At 33.6% G+C, this 18,452-nt stretch overlaps 2 protein-coding genes, 1 long non-coding RNA gene and 1 pseudogene across 4 annotated transcripts; 3 read left to right on the forward strand and 1 right to left on the reverse strand.

The window, feature by feature from the left end:
• LOC104769810 (UDP-arabinopyranose mutase 2) lies at positions 577-2,616 on the forward strand. The gene is made up of 4 exons (XM_010494105.2): positions 577-989; positions 1,389-1,639; positions 1,733-1,901; positions 2,018-2,616. The coding sequence occupies exons 1-4, from the start codon at positions 648-650 to the stop codon at positions 2,342-2,344; spliced, it is 1,089 nt and encodes a 362-aa protein (XP_010492407.1). The 5' UTR covers positions 577-647; the 3' UTR covers positions 2,345-2,616.
• LOC104772270 (F-box protein At4g11590-like) lies at positions 3,028-4,257 on the forward strand. Its single transcript, XM_010496904.1, has one exon. It carries the CDS (start codon positions 3,028-3,030, stop codon positions 4,255-4,257), a length of 1,230 nt encoding a protein of 409 aa, XP_010495206.1.
• On the forward strand, positions 5,063-12,120 carry LOC104772271 (annotated as a pseudogene).
• Positions 12,141-13,945, reverse strand: LOC104769811. Of its 2 annotated transcripts, XR_764437.2 has the most exons (5): positions 13,764-13,945; positions 13,292-13,634; positions 13,137-13,216; positions 12,684-12,765; positions 12,141-12,582 (listed from the first exon to the last, which is right to left on the reverse strand). It is a non-coding gene; the product is annotated as an uncharacterized LOC104769811 (long non-coding RNA). The 2 variants fall into 2 exon arrangements; XR_002036955.1 differs by having other exon boundaries at positions 12,684-13,216.

Raw genomic sequence — 18,452 nt, forward strand, 5'->3', positions numbered from 1 at the left:
ATTTTTCAATGAATATGAGGTTAAAGTTGGAAATTTATGCTTAATATTACATTGAAAATCTAAAATGACACTTAATTTGAAACAAAAAAATCAGGCCAAAATGACACTCTTTGTGAAACAGAGGGAGTACTAATAACAAGCTCCGCCATTTGAATGTTTAATTTAATTTATTTATTAGGTGTATTAAAATCCAAATCAAACCGAAAAGAAACAAAACAGACAATAATTTCTTTTGGGTCCAGTTTATATTCAAAATATGGACCAAATACCCTTTTTTATTTTTTAGTCGACCTTGGATTAACATGTAGCATCAAACTAACTCTAAAATAAATATTCCATGTAATCATAATTGGTTGTAAATTTATCTATAATTAAAAAAATTTAATAGAATAATTATTAAGATGATTATTACAATCTCGAATTATACGGGAACATCAAAGACACAGATCCAAAAGAAAAAATTCACTTTCTAACCCATTCAGCTTTTAGACGAGTCCCCAACGAACGCGTGTCAACACCGTCACGTGCCGTCCACTCCGTCACGTGCCAGATCTGTATAAATCAAAGCGACTTGTTTCTTCTCTATTTCAAACACACACTCACCGACGCGATCCGATCTCAATCTCATCCCCTTCCCCTCTGAAACCATGGTTGAGCCGGCGAACACCGTTGGAATCCCGGTGAACCAAACAGCGTTGTTGAAAGATGAGCTCGATATCGTGATTCCGACAATCAGAAACCTCGATTTCCTCGAGATGTGGAGACCTTTCCTTCAGCCTTACCATCTCATCATCGTCCAAGATGGAGATCCAACGAAGAAGATCCATGTTCCTGAAGGTTACGACTACGAGCTTTACAACAGGGACGATATCAACCGTATCCTTGGACCTAAAGCTTCGTGTATCTCCTTTAAGGATTCTGCTTGTCGCTGCTTTGGTTACATGATGTCTAAGAAGAAGTATATCTTCACCATTGATGACGATTGCTTCGTAAGTTTCCCCCAAAATTTTGAGAGTTTTGTCAATTTTGGTTTCAGATCTGCTTTTTTTTTTTTTTTGGTCATTGATTTCAATTTTGTAGATTTGATTAGAGAATTAAGTAACTGAGTCACTGAATTTGATGGATCTTATTGTTTGAATAGGCAATTCAATGGTTTTTGTTCTAGATCTGGTTTGGTGTGTTTCGATCTGTTTTTCACTTAGCGTCACTTTTGTTGACGACATTGTTGTTGAGCTCATTATAGCTACCTTTACGATATGGTTGCACGTCATTGTTCATTGCTTTTTCTACCTTTTTGAGATTTGTGTGGGTCATATTAAAGGATGAGTCTTGATTACGCCTGTGTTTAGTTTTAATTTATATGTTTTCTTTAATGTGTTGTTATATAGGTTGCTAAGGATCCATCTGGGAAAGCAGTGAATGCTCTTGAGCAACACATCAAGAACCTTCTCTGCCCATCGTCTCCCTTTTTCTTCAACACTTTGTATGATCCTTACCGTGAAGGTGCTGATTTCGTTCGTGGATACCCTTTCAGTCTACGTGAAGGTGTTTCCACTGCTGTTTCTCATGGTCTTTGGCTTAACATCCCTGATTACGACGCTCCTACTCAACTCGTTAAGCCTAAGGAGAGGAACACCAGGTGATTTGATGATAGTTAAAATCTGTTTTATATGAGTTTTGTCAGAAACTTGGAATGTATGTCTTTGTGTGCTAACTATTTTGATATGTTTAGGTATGTGGATGCTGTCATGACCATCCCAAAGGGAACACTTTTCCCAATGTGCGGTATGAATTTGGCTTTCGACCGTGATTTGATTGGCCCAGCTATGTACTTTGGTCTCATGGGTGATGGTCAGCCTATTGGTCGTTACGACGATATGTGGGCTGGTTGGTGCATCAAGGTAATTTCTTCTAATGATTGAGTGGAACAGTTGAAATTTTAAGGATATGAATAACATAGCTTGATATGAAGCACATAACTCTGTACTTAGCTTGTTTGGGATGAATCTTTTTATAGGTGATCTGTGACCACTTGAGTTTGGGAGTGAAGACCGGTTTGCCATACATCTACCACAGCAAAGCGAGCAACCCTTTCGTGAACCTGAAGAAGGAATACAAAGGAATCTTCTGGCAGGAGGAGATCATTCCCTTCTTCCAGAACGTAAAGCTATCGAAAGAAGCTGTTACTGTTCAGCAATGCTACATTGAGCTCTCAAAGATGGTCAAGGAGAAGTTGAGCTCCTTAGACCCCTACTTTGACAAGCTTGCAGACGCCATGGTTACATGGATTGAAGCTTGGGATGAGCTTAACCCACCAGCTACAGCAGCCACTGCCAAAGCTTGAGCAGTATGAGCCAAAAAGAAAAAACCACCACAGTTTTGGTTATTTTTAGCTCAAATTATCTTTACTTTTAAATTTCGGATTTTTATGAACCTTTCTTGTTTTACTCTTTACACTTTTGAGTAGTTGTTATCATCAGTACCCTTCTCATTGTCCGACTATGGTTTTTGCATTTGGATTTAAATTGTCACCGGTTTATTTATAAGCAATGGTGGATTTGTAGTACTATTTTCTGAGTTTTTCCTTTTGTTTCATTAATAAAAAAGCCTTTCGCAGGTGTTTACAAAATCCATCATCAGATTCATAGGTATTTCGTTAAATTTGAACTTAAAGTAAAAAAGGCCATTGCTTTTGACAGAGCTTTCACAATTTGTCGGTACTTGAGATATATATCATAGCTTCATAAATCATAAATATCTACCTCAATTAATAAACCGGAATCTGAATATGCTTTTGGAACATCCCTAGAACCAAACGGTGCAGACCTGACCCGGTTGCGTAAGATCCAAATTCATATTCTGGTAGATAGTCAAGCCCATTTATCATACTACGGGCCTGGTACTATTTTGAACCGACCTCTCTCTATTTCTACACAAGTTACTAAAAAGTTAAAACTTAAAAAGGAGCAAGAGGAGGAGAGTAGATTATTCATTAATTAGGGTTTTTCTAAACCTTAGCAAGCCACCATGATAACGAGAAGTCAAACCAAGAAGTTGAAAGCGGAGAAGGATTCACAAGCACTTGCAACCTCAAAAAAAGGTAACGAAGATGTTGTTCCTTTGGACCTAGCTATCGAGATATTCAGGAGATTGCCTTGGAAATCCGTAGCTAGGTTTCTCCGACTATCCAAGTCATGGGAAAAAATGATCCGCAGTCGAGATTTCATGACGTCTTACCCGTTTAGGTCTTCGACGCAGCCTCGTCTCTTAGTGGTTTTCGTTGATTTAGATAGAAAAAGGGAACGTCAAGATTGGTACTTCTTCTCTCCGTCTTCCTCTTCGACGTCTTCACTTTCACGTGTTTCATGTCCCTTTCCAGACCCTGAGGCAGTCGAGTACCATTCTCATTATGTTAATGGCTTGATAAGCCTTGGTTATGGTCTAGAGAAAACCATAACAAACCCTAGCACAGGTAAATCCAAAACTTTACCTATAGTCAAAAGACTCAAAACCAGCAGTATGGTGGCCACAAGTTTTTTCGGGTACGATCCAGTTAATGATAAATACAAAGTATTGGTACTTTGCATGAAGGAAAAAACTCAACGCCCTGGCCTCCATGATTTAAAACATTCATCTCATCAGCATCAAGTATTCACGCTGGGAGCTAAAAAGGAAGCATGGAAACAAATCACGTATAGAATTCCACATACACCTCTGTCTAACAGTGTGTGCATAGATGGTGTTTTGTATTATATTGCTAAAACTGGCGCTGAATTTCAACTGAGCTTAATGAGATTCGATTTGGGGTCTGAGCAGTTGGATCTTTTTACCAGTTTATCCGCAGCCATCAACCCTATACGTGTGGATGTTTCTTCTACATTAATAAGCTACGAGGGTAAAGTAGCCTTACCCATGAAGTTTTCAGCATATAATTTTGACGTGTGGGTTATGGATCAGCATGCCAAAGAACATGGATGGTTGAAGAAAAGCTTCAGTATCGAGCCTTGGAAGAGTTTACCACAGTTGGATCGTTTACACATCAGAGGCACTACTCAGACGGGCGAGTTCATTTTGGCACCACGGTACTATTCTGATGAATTTAATGTTATCCATTACAATCCCGACACGGAAAGTTTTAGAAGCACTAAGGTTGAAGTATATGAAGATCATGAGTTCAAGCGTCGTGGTACAAGAGCATTAGTTTTTTCGGATTACGTAGAGAGTCTTATAGGTTGCTGTAGGAGAGACATGACATGAGTGTCAAGTTTTAATAATACCTTTCATATTTGAAATGTTTGCATTTTTTTTTTTGGTGAATATGAAATGTTTGCATTGATAGACTTGTTTTTTTGGAAATTTTTGTCACTTTATTGCTTGAATTCATCAACCAGTTGGATTTGTCTGCTTGCTGTCTCCGATTTTCACACAATTATATGAATTCTCTGTTTTAGAGGTTCTTTATGTGAATGAATCATTTATCATTTATGATATTAGTGCTTTTTTTTACATGAAAAACATCTGATTTATTTAACCGAAAACTTGTGTAGTGAAATTTTGTTCAAGATAATATTTCTCTTCTTAAATCCTTTATATCCATTATATAGATGTGAGTATGCGACTATAAATAAATTACCAAATAATTACCATCTCCTGATGAGATTCTTAGACATTGTGGACTGTGCCCTTTCTTCTTCTTCTTATAAAGAAATTGGTTCAAATTAGATTCTCAAGTCGCTTTTCTTTTCTTTTAGCATCAAATCAGTGTAAGGTTACTGTCACGTATTTTCAGTCAACCAATTTAACATTAACTAACAACGTCTTTACACTCCTGGTTAATTTACCCAATTTGTGCAAATCAAGGATGCATATCCCTGAAGACCGGACCAGGCCGGTTACGTATAAGATCCATTTTAACAGCCAGCCGGGTAGGTAAAAAAAAAAGACATTTTATAAACCTAGTCTCCCATATTTATATAGCTTTACTACGCAGCTGAAATAACAGAGCAAAAGCAAAGGATAGACAGAAAAAACTCTAGGGTTTCGAAAACAGAAGCGATCGATCATGAGAAGAAGATACAGCAAAAAGACCAAAACCGTGCACGAAAACATCGTACAAACGTCGGAAGAAAGAGCCAACTTTGACGAGCTCCCTCATGACCTAGAGATCGAGATTTTTGGGAGATTGCCCTTGAAATCTCTGGCTAGGTTTCTCACAGTATCCAAGTTATGGGCAACAACTATACGCAGTCCAGATTTCATCAGATCTTACCCGCGTGGATCGTCGTGGCAACCTCGTACCCTAATAGCTGCTGACCTCGATTCAAACGGATCCGGAGGGGCGACGGGAAATTTGTACTTCTTCAAGCGGCCGTCATCATCATCGCCAATGTCTTTTATATCACGTCTGACCTGTCCGGTCAAGTATGATCAGCTCATGGAGTGCAATTATCATCATGTTAATGGACTGATAAGCGTAGGATATGGTCAAGAGCAAATCGTATTTAACCCCATCACTGGTAAATCCATAACTTTACCACGTGCCAGAACAAGGAGAAAGCTGGTAAAAAGTTTCTTCGGGTATGACCCTGTTAGTGATGAATTCAAAGTTGTGTGCATGACAGAAAACATGTATGGTCGTCATCATGAAGAACCATCATCGGAACATCAAGTGTTGACGTTTACATTGGGAGCTGAATCATCAGCTGATGTAAAGAAATCATGGCAAATGATAAATTGTAGCATTCCTCACCGTCCTTGCTCTAACGGTGTGTGCATAAATGGTGTTGTGTATTATGTTGCTAGAACAGGGGCAGAGATGTCGCATATGAGGTGAATGAGGTTTGCTCTGAGGCCTGGTGACAGTTTGGATCTTTTTACTAGTTTACCTGAAGAGATTAAAACTTCAAGTCTATCTAATCTCTTTTTGATAAACTACGAGGGGAAAGTAGCCATATCCACTCATACTTCATTCTATACATATGATGTGTGGGTTATGAATCAGGAAGGTGGAAAACATGAATGGTTGAAGAAGATAACTTTCAGTATTGAACCTTCCGATTGGACGAGATTATTCGACAATTTATACGTGACAGGCGCTACTCATACGGGTGAGATTATTTTAGCACCAACGCACTATAGTGATGCGTTTTATATCTTCCATTACAATCCTGACAAGAAAAGTTGTAGAAAGATTCATATTCAAGTATCCGCACGCTATAGGGTTAAGTTGTATCGTAGAAGAGCTNTATTTTTCTTTTTTTACTTTCCTCCATTAATTATTATTATTACTAGGTACAGAGCCCTCACAATATCGCGAGGAAGTAAAATATTTATTACAAAAATTCTTTAATTAAATTTATTTATTAAACTATTGGTATTCTTAAACTATTAAACAAAAACTTCAAAAACATACAAATTTGAAACAGTCTTTATTGAAAAAATTCTTTAAAGATTAAATAAATANTTCGGTTTTCTGAATAAAATGTCAATCCGAATTAAACCGAGATACAATAGATTTCGGTTTTTCTAAACCGNAATGCTACACACATCAAATTAAACAAATTTTTACGATTAACTGCCATGAAATAACATTACAGTCGTATTATTTTATTCGCTTTTATTCGTCTTAACCTTTCGTTCACATCTTTTCAATGTAACCTTTTATCTATATCTTTTCGTTGTAATTTTTCGTAAAATATTTTTTTAATTTCTGAAAAATGAATAAATGCAATTTACTGTCATGTCTTCTCTTCTTAACCTTACAGTCATATTTTCGTATATTTTATGAACCGTTACAACTTATTATCTTGTTGTCAAATATGATATGTAAATAATTATATTTAAATTTTTTTTTGTTTTTGTTTTAAATGATAAAATTATGAATACATTGTATAAAACACTATAAATTTCTTTAATAATCATAAAATAAATTAAATATTAAAAATATTAATTGAGTACCATTCTTAAAATGACATAATGATTTGTTTAAATTCATTTCTATTAATTATTTTAATCTTTTTTTAGCATAACTCGAACATATTTCTATTTTTAAAATCAATTTTTACTTCATAAAAAATGAATATCAATATTACAATTCAGTCAATCAGTAAGAAAATTACCAATCCTCTCAAATTTAAATATAACTAAACAGAAAATTATCAAATATTTTATTTATTTGAATCAAAATTCGGTTATATATTCATATAAAAAGGAATACATCTATTTTCATAAAGGTAGTATTGTAAATGTATATATAATAGAAAAAACTATCGTTTTATATAAAACAACCTATAGTCATTAAACATTTTGGCAATTATAGTAGATTATATATACATGGTTAATCCAATATTGATTGTACTTATTGCTTATTTTTTTCCGCGTAAGTTGCTGGTTAATTATCCCGAGTCACACTTAAATAAATAATATAATAAATATTAGAGGGAAACAATAATAGTTAGAACTTATAACAATAATATTTAGGTGTATGATGTAGCAATGTGTGCGTCTAAGGAAGATGGTCGGCCAAGGACGGCCGGGTTCATTGCTCTCACACGCTCCTCTCTTTTTGGCAGTCAGAATCCAATACATTTTCAAAATTTTATAATATTTCATATTCAGTATCTTTTGCTGTTAAGATTTTAATTTGAGTGTATTATGACTAGAACTAAATATAAAAATTCCCTTAACCTATATGAAGTTGTAGATAAGTCTTTGTCTTCAAGATAGTTTATTGGACAATCATCTCAATNCTAGTTGAAAGGGTCTTTGATACCCATAATTTATTTTTCTTTTTTTACTTTCCTCCATTAATTATTATTATTACTAGGTACAGAGCCCTCACAATATCGCGAGGANCAATAAACTGAATATTCCCAACTGTAGAAAATATAATAGAACGAACTGTAATACTTTATTTTTATTGTTACCTTGATATTTCGTAATCAGATATTTTTTTTAAAAATAGAAAAATAGAAATCCATATTGTTTTCTATAATACAATTAGTTTTCTAATCAAAAAGCATAGAGTAGACAAATATATATATATATATATATATATATATATATATATATACTTGTGACAAAAAAATAAACAAACATATACGAGCCAATATGCTCACATTTTCTAAAAAACCAACTTGAACCACATTTTTTAAGAGCTAAAAACAAAAATTTCGGTTTGGATTCGTACCAATAGAATGATAACCCTCAATGAATAGATGGTTGTATACCAAGAGATTGAATATAATTAAATATTACAATGATTAACAAAATATATCAAACTGCAATAAATTTTCCACAATGATGAGACGTCATTTCTAACAAATTCTCTTTTAACTAATACGAATATAAAGAAAATTTGAATACAATGATAAGAAGTTATTTATATATAGATTTATAAAGATGTGAACATTTGAATAGACACAAATCTATATTCAACAGGCACAAATTTTTAGAGAGACACAACTGTGAAAAAATTTGTCAAAAATATAAAACAAAGAAAAATTGAATACAATGATGAAAAGTCACTTATATATAAATTTATAAAGATGTGAACATTTGGATAGACACAACTGTTTGGAAGAGACACAGCTGTTTGTAAGAGACACAACTCTACATTTAGCAGACACAACTTTTTAGAGAGATGCAACCGTTGAAATTTTCTGTCAAATATATATATATATATATATTACAAATTACTACAAAAAACCGCAACTGTTGTTGGCATTTTTTCAGATTGTTATTATTATATTTAAATACAATGATGAGAAGTTATTTATATATAAATTTCTAAAGATGCGAACATTTGAATAGACACAACTGTTTGTAAAAGACATTACTCTATATTCAAGAGACACAACTGTAAAAAATTTCTGTCAAAAATATAAAAGAAATAAAATTTGAATACAATGATGAGAAGTCACTTATATATAAATTTATAAAGATGTGAACATTTGAATAGACATAACTATTTATAAGAGACACAACTCTACATTTAATAAACGCAACTTTTTAAAGAGATGCAACTGTTGAAATTTTCTGTCAAAAATATATATATTTACGAAAATGTACTACGAAAAATCTCAATTGTTTTTGGTATTTCTTCAGATTGTTATTATTACATTTGAATACATTGATGAGAAATTATTTATATATAGATTTCTAAAGATGCAAACATTTGAATAGATACAACTGTTTGTAAAAGACACAATTCTGTATTCAACAGACGCAACTTTTTAGAGATACACAACTGTAAAAAATTTCTGTCAAAATATAAAATAAAGAAAATTTGAATACAATGATGAGAAGTCACTTAAATATAAATTTATAAAGATGTGAACATATAAATAGACACAACTGTTTATCAGAGACATAACTTTGCATTTAACAGACACAACTTTTTAAAGAGATGCAACCGTTGAAATTTTCTATATATATATATATATAAATATTTTACGAAAAGGTACGACAAAAAATCGCAACTGTTGTTGGTATTTTATTAGATTGTTATTATTATATTTGAATACAATGATGAGAAGTTATTTATATATAGGTTTTTAAAGATGTGAACATTTGAATAGACACAATTGTTTGTAAAAAACACAATTTTATATTCAACAGACGCAACTTTTTAGAGAGACGCAACTATAAAAAATTTCTGTCAAAAATGTAAAATAAATAAAATTTGAATACAATGATAAGAAATCATTTATATATAAATTTATAAAGATGTGAACATTTGAATAGATACAACTGTTTGTAAGAGATACAACTCTACATTTAACAAACACAACTTTTTAAATAGATGCAACCTTTGGAATTTTATATCAAAAAAAATTTTATATATATATTTTATGAAAATGTACGATGAAAAATTGCAACTGTTGGCATTTTTTCAGCAATTTTTCAGATTGTTATTATTATATAGATTATTATTTTTCTCAAAGTTTGACTCATTTGTTGGTAAAGTTACAATCCCGACATGAATAGTTTTACTAGGACTATGGTACACGAGCTATGGTATTTTCGGACTACGTAGATAATTTCGACTCTAGTAAACAAAACCCATAAATGTGAAAAGTCTCAGATCGTGTTTTTATTTTTGGCAATTCCAATTTACAGTTTTCAATTTTGGTTGGCTTCACCTTCACTACCTATTAGTTCTTTAATTTGTTTCCTAGAAAAAAACCCCAATCATAAAAGTAACAAATAAAAGTTTCGTCCTTAAACGTCTTGAATACACTGGAATCTACTAACCGCGAACATACTAGTTAGTTGCTATAACACCAAACTATTCACACACGAACACATTGCTTCTTTAAAACTTCTGAAAAGCATACAGATAACCAAAAAAAAATTGCAAAAGTTACATGTTTGCGATTGTTGTAACAAAAGGCACCAGTCTCCTATAATCTCTTCTTCCTAGAGCGCAATTATCAAGAACCCGACCCAACATCAGTGCCGTGCCAATGATTCTAGAGGCTTGGGGCGAAATTTTGTAATGTAAAATTTTAGAAAACTTAACTAACAATATATCACCTAAAATTTGTGTTAAACTAAAAATTTATAGAGTTTTTGAATCAAATACTAAGAATTATAAAAGATAATAACAAAAAGAATAATTATTATGATGATAAAATTCAAATTTGTAGTTAAAAACACTTAAACATTGAAATTAACTGAATAAATCTATAAATATATTTGTCAAATGTGGCCTAAAAAAAATATGATCGAGGATGTGGCCTAGGGCTATTGCCCATTTTTTATTAAGTAAGCACGGCACTGCCCAACATTAGCCTCGTGTTCTGCAAAGCCACATCTCTCGGAGGTATCCCTGACTCTGCCGCAGCACCTAGAGGGAAAGTAGACTAGCACTTAGCACATACGTTACATATCATAAAAATAAAGTAGACTATATATTACTGCAAGTCACATGACTTAATTAATTTGGTAGCAAAATAAATTTAAAATTGTCAATAAATACAAAGCTCCACCATTTGAATGTTTAATTTAATTTATTTATTAGGTGTATTAATCCAAATCACATTAATTTTTTCGGGTACGATCCAGTTAATGATGAATACAAAGTATTGGTACTTTGCATGAAGGAAAAAACTAAACGCCGTGGCCTCGTAGAATTAGAACAATCATCTCATCAGCATCAAGTATTCACGCTGGGAGCTAAAAAGGAAGCATGGAGAAGGATCACGTATAGAATTCCACATACACCTCTGTCTAACAGTGTGTGCATAGATGGTGTTTTGTATTATGTTGCTAAAACTGGCGCTGAGTTGTTGCAACTGAGCTTAATGAGATTCGATTTGGGGTCTGAGCAGTTGGATCTTTTTACTAGTTTATCCGCAGCCATCAACCCTATACGTGTGGATGTTTCTTGTACATTAATAAGCTACGAGGGTAAAGTAGCCTTACCCATGAAGTTTTCACCTTATAAATTTGACGTGTGGGTTATGGACCAACATGCCAAAGAACATGGATGGTTGAAGAAAAGCTTCAGTATCGAGCCTTGGAATTACACATCAGAGGCACTACTCAGACGGGCGAGTTCATTTTGGCACCACGGTACTATTCTGATGAATTTAATGTTATCCATTACAATCCCGACACGGGTAGTTTTAGAAGCACTAAGGGCATCTTTATAGGCATAACAGTTTTTGGTGTTCTTAGATTAAATAAATTAGGAAAATAATCTAAGATCAGTAGTTAAGATCTTTTGCTAAAAAATTAGTTATAGGGAGAACATGTTTAAGATCTTAAGATTTAATAATATAATATTCTTAAACATATTACAATTATAAAATCTAAAAAATTTGGTATATAATAGTAGAATTAAACTTATTACAATTATATAATATTTTTAATCATATTCTTAAATTTATAAACTTATAAATTATAAAAATTATAAAAAAATATTTAAATTTCAAAGTTACAAAACTTTTACTAAAATTCATAATACAATACCAAATTTTTATGAAACAACAAAACATTGTAAATAAAATTTTTTAAAAAAACCAAACAAAGAAACATGGTGTTTAGGGATCTCTTCTACAGCTTGAAGTTGAAGGAAGACCATTTGAAGCTTCCACTGGATTTTCCTGTAACTAGTTTTGGTAGACATCACACTATAACAAGATGTAAACTTCCCTTCTATTAAATCATTCTTCTGTTTAACATAAGAAACTGAAAAAAAATCAAACATTGTCTATTTACTTCTCTGCAAGACGACTTCAATCTTCATAGGATCAAGCTAGACATTTTGAGTGGAAAGTCCTGATACTATATCTCAAAGAAACGAAGCTCAACCATGAATTATTTCTGTTGTGGGGAGAACCAAGCAACAGCCTTGGCAGAAGCAAGCACTTGAATAGCATATTCCATAGCAAATACTGTCTTATCTACAGTCACGGGGTTAGCTCCATTCTTCAGATCAATCTGAATTCCAGACTCCACTCTGAAACTAAACGGTCCAACAATCTGCAACCATCAACTAGAGGCAGCCTGAAAACACCAGTGAATCCAAAACCTGAAAGTATTCAAAACAGAAACTGCAGTTTCCAAAACCAAAACCTGCAAGAAGAAAAAAACAGAACCTGCAGTTTTATAAACCAAAACCAGAAAGTATTAACTGCAGTTTTCAAAACCAAAACCTGTTTGAACAAAAACAGAACCTGTAGTTTTAAAAATCAAATCCCTGCAGTTTTAAAACCAAAACCTTCGAGTTTTCTTGTAATGTCCATTGAAAGTTTCGTTCTACAAGAAAGAAGGAACGCATCATTTAAGATTACAGTCATGAAAGCAAAGAAGGGAAGAAACATCAAACGAAAGATTACAGTAATAATGCACCATGAATCTGTTAACAATAGAGGACCATGACATCATTATCGACTAATGATTTTCATTACATCTCTAAAGTGAAAGGCTAGCGAATGAAAGAGCTCTGTAGTACCAAGTTGCTAACATACTACCTGTTTTCTATATGGAAAACTAGGAACTTCATGTGATTCAGGAAATGAAACTAATCCATTTGCTCAAAGATAATATAAGCCAACCAAACTTCTCCTCCCTCATCTTAAAACTCTCACATCAATCCTTAAAACAAATAAGAATATTCAAAAGCTGACCTTGAGTCCAGGAACATAATCACCACACTTGTAGTAAGATGGACTCTTCATGGCTCTCCATTCAGCAGTTCCCATTACACCTACACAAATCAATCCAATTCAATCGCACCATTACAAAACCTCCAAAAAAAAAAATGAAAGCAATTCAATCGCACCTGATGCTTTTCCTTCTTAGCATCTATCATCGATACAGAGCTTTGAATGTTGTACACCATAACATCATCGGCTTTAGCTAAGGCCATCTCGACAAAGAACGAACCTGATACTCCCATTCAGCTGCAATGGCCTTAGCGAGAGCCAAAGAACGAAGCTTAAGAGGTCTTTTGGAAGGGGTTTTAAGGGTTCTGTTATCGAGCATCACAGTCCATCTTTCTCGAACGTAAACGACGAAGACGAAGAAGATTCTGATGTTGACGAAAAACATACTCGTAATAACAATAGCTTTAACATCATTCCTGCTCAAAGCCTCCTCGTAGTTACTCTTGAAGTTGTATAGTACTGTAAATTAAAGCAGACACACAGGATTCCACATAATCAGATCATTAAGTTCGATCCGGAAAGCTGAATTGCAATTTTCGGAGATCAATCGAAACCATATAAAAGCGACAATCAAACAACGAAATTGACCTAGAAATCTGATGAAATTAGAGAGGAGTATCGTCGAAAGAGAGAGAATTGACAGGAGGATTGATGAGTGTGATGACGGCAACGGCCTTCGTGAATCCATTCTTCTTTCTTCACCTTCATCTCTTCTAAAATTTTTTTTAAGTCTCTCTCTCAATCTCAACCATTACGGTAATGCCACGTAGACAAAGAACATTCCTAAAATCTGTTCTTATTTAAGAACAAAAAATGTGTTCTAAGAACACTGTTGAATAAATTTATCAATTTATTATACTAAGAACAGCCTAACTATTGTGCCGATAAAGATGGCATAAGGTTGAAGTATATGAAGACTATGAGTTCAAGCGTCGTACTCGCACTAGTAAAAAGAAGTTGTATAGTTACAAAAAAATGTGTAGGAATAACATGTTTTCTGTAGCTAAAGAGAAATTGTTACAGATTTGTTACAAAAACAATTAGTAATTATTTACTCGTCACAAACTGACCTCTTCATCGCAATTCGTAGCTATTTGCTACAAATTAGATACAGTCGAACTTGTCGCAATTTGCTACTAATTGATACAGTTATCTACGCCGGTTTGAGACAATTACCATCAAACGTATTAGTAGCAAATGGTTACATAACGTGACAAAAATTGGTAGCCATACTCACAAAAATCTTCAAGGGTGGTTGTCACTATTTTGTTACTAATTGGGACAAGAAGTTTGTCGCACATTTTATGCAGCTAGCTTCGGCAATTAGTTTCGATTGATTACAATATAAACGGTAACTAATTATTAGCTACGTGTTGTAAAAAGATATGTAACAAAGTTGCAACGTCTCGTAGCTATCTGTTTGTTCGTATCTTATTTGAAATGTTAGTTTGTTACGAAAGTCGTTGCCTTCTGATGCAAGGTTTAATATGTTGCACCAAATGGAAAACAAAAGTACAAATAGGAAGTGATACAGCAGAGTTTTAAGCAAAAGATACAGAGCAGAATTTTAAGCAAAAGACTACAGATCAGAGTGAATAAACCGAAATAGAAAGCAGAGTTTTAGACCACAATACAGAGCAGAGTTATAAACCAAAAGACTCTGCTCAGATTCTTAAAACAAACGAGCAGGGGTTAAAGAAAGCTGCCATTTGTTACATAAATTCAAAAACCTTTGTTACAAGAGGCAGTGTGGAACTGGACACCGCCATTTGCTCGTTTGTAGCATGATTACCATCCCCATTCTCAGTTCCTGCATAAAGAAAAGAAGCCAAGTCTCAGAACATCCACACCAAAACCTTTTCTGAAACAGAGTTGAGTTAAGCTGAGATTAACATTCTGAGATAATCATAAGGCAACCCATCATTAGGGATACTTCTTCCATAGTTGCCAGCTCACTGATGCAAGTAGCTACTTAAAATATGATTCATGATTGAGCTACAATGACATTCAATATGCAAGAAACTTAAAGCTATAAACTTGTAAGAACCATCTCCAAATTCTATCAACTAATTTACAACATGTTGAAAAGCTCGTCTCTCAGCTTTTGTGGTTCTCTTTCAACAGCTTAGAATTCTTCTTCTGGTCACTCTACTCCATTACACTGGCCATCTGTGCAATTAATTATAAGAACATTAACATCCAGCTAAAAAATAACCAATGAATGAATGTAAACATATAAACATTACTGGCATAACCAAAAAAACTGAACAACGCTAGTAGAATGAAAAGAAAAGCATATGCGTACTATTCGAAAACAAGTTATTACCTGCAACAAGTGAAAGCAGTAAAGCTTCGGAGTGGTAAGAGAGTAGTGCTAACAACTGCCTCTACGGAGAGATAAAAGCCTCACAAAATTCTGAAATCTTGAGTTGCAATTGAGAAAGTTCCCACTTATGCAACTGCAGCAGAGTTGGGCCTTCATTCAAAAACATTTCCATTGTTTAACACTATCAGAACTCTATTTAAAAACGAAGTAATATCACAACTCAACATCAATCAAAGCATCAACAAACACAGCAACGTGCAAAAGGGATGATAACACAGCGAGCAACGGCGATTTCAACACTGAATTTCGAGCTAGCCTAAAATTCGATCCAATAAAAACAGTTCAGAAGAAACCTACAATACATTGAGAGAGATCAAGAGCTAGAGAGACTCGAATCAAGTGTTTGAGATCGAAGACAACCTATATGTATATTACACCAAAAACGAAATCATAATGGAAGATAAAAGTTCAATTCTATAGATTCGTCAAGGAAGAAGGTAGAATTAAGTGTAGACAAACCATCAGATCTATGGAAATAAGAAGGTGAAAAGTCTCGCGCGTGGCTCAAAGGGTTCCCCGTTGATGTTTCAATGAAACTAGTTCTGCTCCCGCCAACGATGGTCACGGCGAATCCGTCTCTTGCTGCTGTGTGGGTTGGTCGACGCCCATCGTGATATGAGGTTTTAGGTCGCTTGGCTTTTGGTTCTGGGTAGGGTTTCGAAGAAATTCGAAGAAGAGAAGAAGAAGATGACAGAGTCGATAAAGGGGAGACTGAGGGAAATAAGTTTTAACCAAAAGAAAATAAAAAAGGAGAAAATTTTAGCCGTTAGATTTAATTCATCAACGATGGAGGATAAGCCAAAATCCAATCCGCGTCTCAATGGATTAGCCAATAAGATGCTTTCTCGTTTTTTTTTCTTTATTTAGTTTTATAGTTTTTTGTTTAATTTTTATGTATGAGTATAAAATTAAAGGTTTAGACTGGGTTTGGAATTTAAGTTTTAGGAATTGAGAATTTTGTTTTTGAATATATATGATAATTGAATTGATAATTTAGAGATTTAAATATATAAGTAACTAGTATTTAAAATGTATTAAATATATATATATATATATATGTTACACTTACAACTAACTAATTTTTATAATTATTTGTATAATGTTACACTATCACACATTGTATCAAAATGTTTGAATTAATTTTTCATAATTTTATATTATTTTAATAATTATTAACTACAATTTGTGACGACTTATGTTGTGTGAACCAGAGCTACGATATTTTGTGTCACAAACTTTGAAGCAATATTGCTACACTTTTCTTTTGTTACTATCCGTCATTATATACCTACGTTTAGTGACATATTAGCTACAAATTAAATTAACTAATACTTTGTCACTAATTTGTAACTTTCTGTAGTTATAGTTTGTTACTACTTTTTCCGTAACAATCGCACGTAGCTATATGAACATGTTTTACTAGTGTCGTGGTACAAGAGCATTAGTTTTTTCGGATTACGTAGAGAGTCTTAGTTTGCTGTAGGCGAGACATGAGTGTCATGTTTTAATGATACCTTTCATATTTGAAATGTTTGCATTGATAGACTTGATTTTTAGGAAAATTTTGTCACTTTATAACTTGAATTCATCAACCAGTTGGATTTGTCTGCTTGCTGTCTCCGATTTTCACAATTATATGAATTCTCTGTTTTAGAGGTTCTTTATGTGAATGAATTATTTATCATTTATGATTTTAGTGCTGCTTTTTTTTACAGGAAAAGTATTTGATTTATTTAACCAAAAAACTTGTGTAGTGAAATTTTGTTCAAGATAATATTTCTCTTCTTAAATCCTTTTATTTTCATTATATAGATGTTGGCTGTATAAAATTACCAAATAATTTCCATCTCGTGATGAGATTCTTAGACATTGTGGATTGTTCCCTTTCTTCTTCTTATCAAGAAATTGGTTAAAATTAATTAGATTCTCAAGTCGGCTTTATTTTCTTTTAGCATCAATTTTTTTCAATCAACCATTAATTAACAACGTCTTTAATTTACACTACTGGTTTACCCAATTTGTGCAAAAGGATGCATATCCCTTAAGACCGGACCAGGCCGGTTACGTAAGATCCATTTTAACAGCCAGCCGGGTAGATAAAAAAAAAACCCTTTATAAACCTAGTCTCCCGTATTTATATACTCCCTCCGTTTCACAAAGAGTGTCATTTTGACACATCTTCTTTGTTACAAAAAGAGTGTCATTTTATGTTTTCAATGCAGTTTTAAAGATCAAATTCTTTTTTTTATCCCTATAATTTGAGCTAATTAATTAGAAAGAGAAAAATTTTAGTGCATTTATAAAGGGTAAAATAGAAATTTAGATAATTTTCTTAATTTGTGTGCATTATGTCAAAATGACACTCTTTGTGAAACAGAGGGAGTAGTTTTCAGCTAAAAATAACAGAGCAAAGCAAAGGATAGACAGAAAAAATCTAGGGTTTCGAAAACAGAAGCGATCGATCATGAGATACCGCAAAAAGACCAAAACCGTGCACGAAAACATCGTACAAACGTCGGAAGAAAGAGCCAACTTTGACGAGCTCCCTCATGACCTAGAGATCGAGATTTTTGGGAGATTGCCCTTGAAATCTCTGGCTAGGTTTCTCACAGTATCCAAGTTATGGGCAACAACTATACGCAGTCCAGATTTCATCAGATCTTACCCGCGTGGATCGTCGTGGCAACCTCGTACCCTAATAGCTGCTGACTTCAATTCACACGGATCCAGAGGGGCTATGGGAAACTTGCACTTCTTCAAGCGCCCGTCATCATCATCGCCAAAGTCTTTTATATCACGTCTGACTTGTCCGGTCAAGTATGATCATCAGCACCTGGAATGCTTTTATCATCATGTTAATGGACTGATAAGCGTAGGATATGGTCAAGAGC

This window comes from Camelina sativa, chromosome 20 (genome assembly GCF_000633955.1).
Source record: "Camelina sativa cultivar DH55 chromosome 20, Cs, whole genome shotgun sequence".
Taxonomy (NCBI): domain Eukaryota; kingdom Viridiplantae; phylum Streptophyta; class Magnoliopsida; order Brassicales; family Brassicaceae; genus Camelina; species Camelina sativa.

What these genes read in the sequence shown, in the direction of transcription:
- LOC104769810 (XM_010494105.2), top strand. Translation starts at nt 648, where the DNA reads ATGGTTGAGCCGGCGAACACCGTTGGAATCCCGGTGAACCAAACAGCG. An exon ending in CCTAAGGAGAGGAACACCAG is followed by an intron (nt 1,640 to 1,732) that starts GTGATTTGATGA and finishes TGATATGTTTAG; the next exon opens with GTATGTGGATGCTGTCATGA. An exon ending in GGGCTGGTTGGTGCATCAAG is followed by an intron (nt 1,902 to 2,017) that starts GTAATTTCTTCT and finishes ATCTTTTTATAG; the next exon opens with GTGATCTGTGACCACTTGAG.
- LOC104772270 (XM_010496904.1), top strand. Translation starts at nt 3,028, where the DNA reads ATGATAACGAGAAGTCAAACCAAGAAGTTGAAAGCGGAGAAGGATTCA.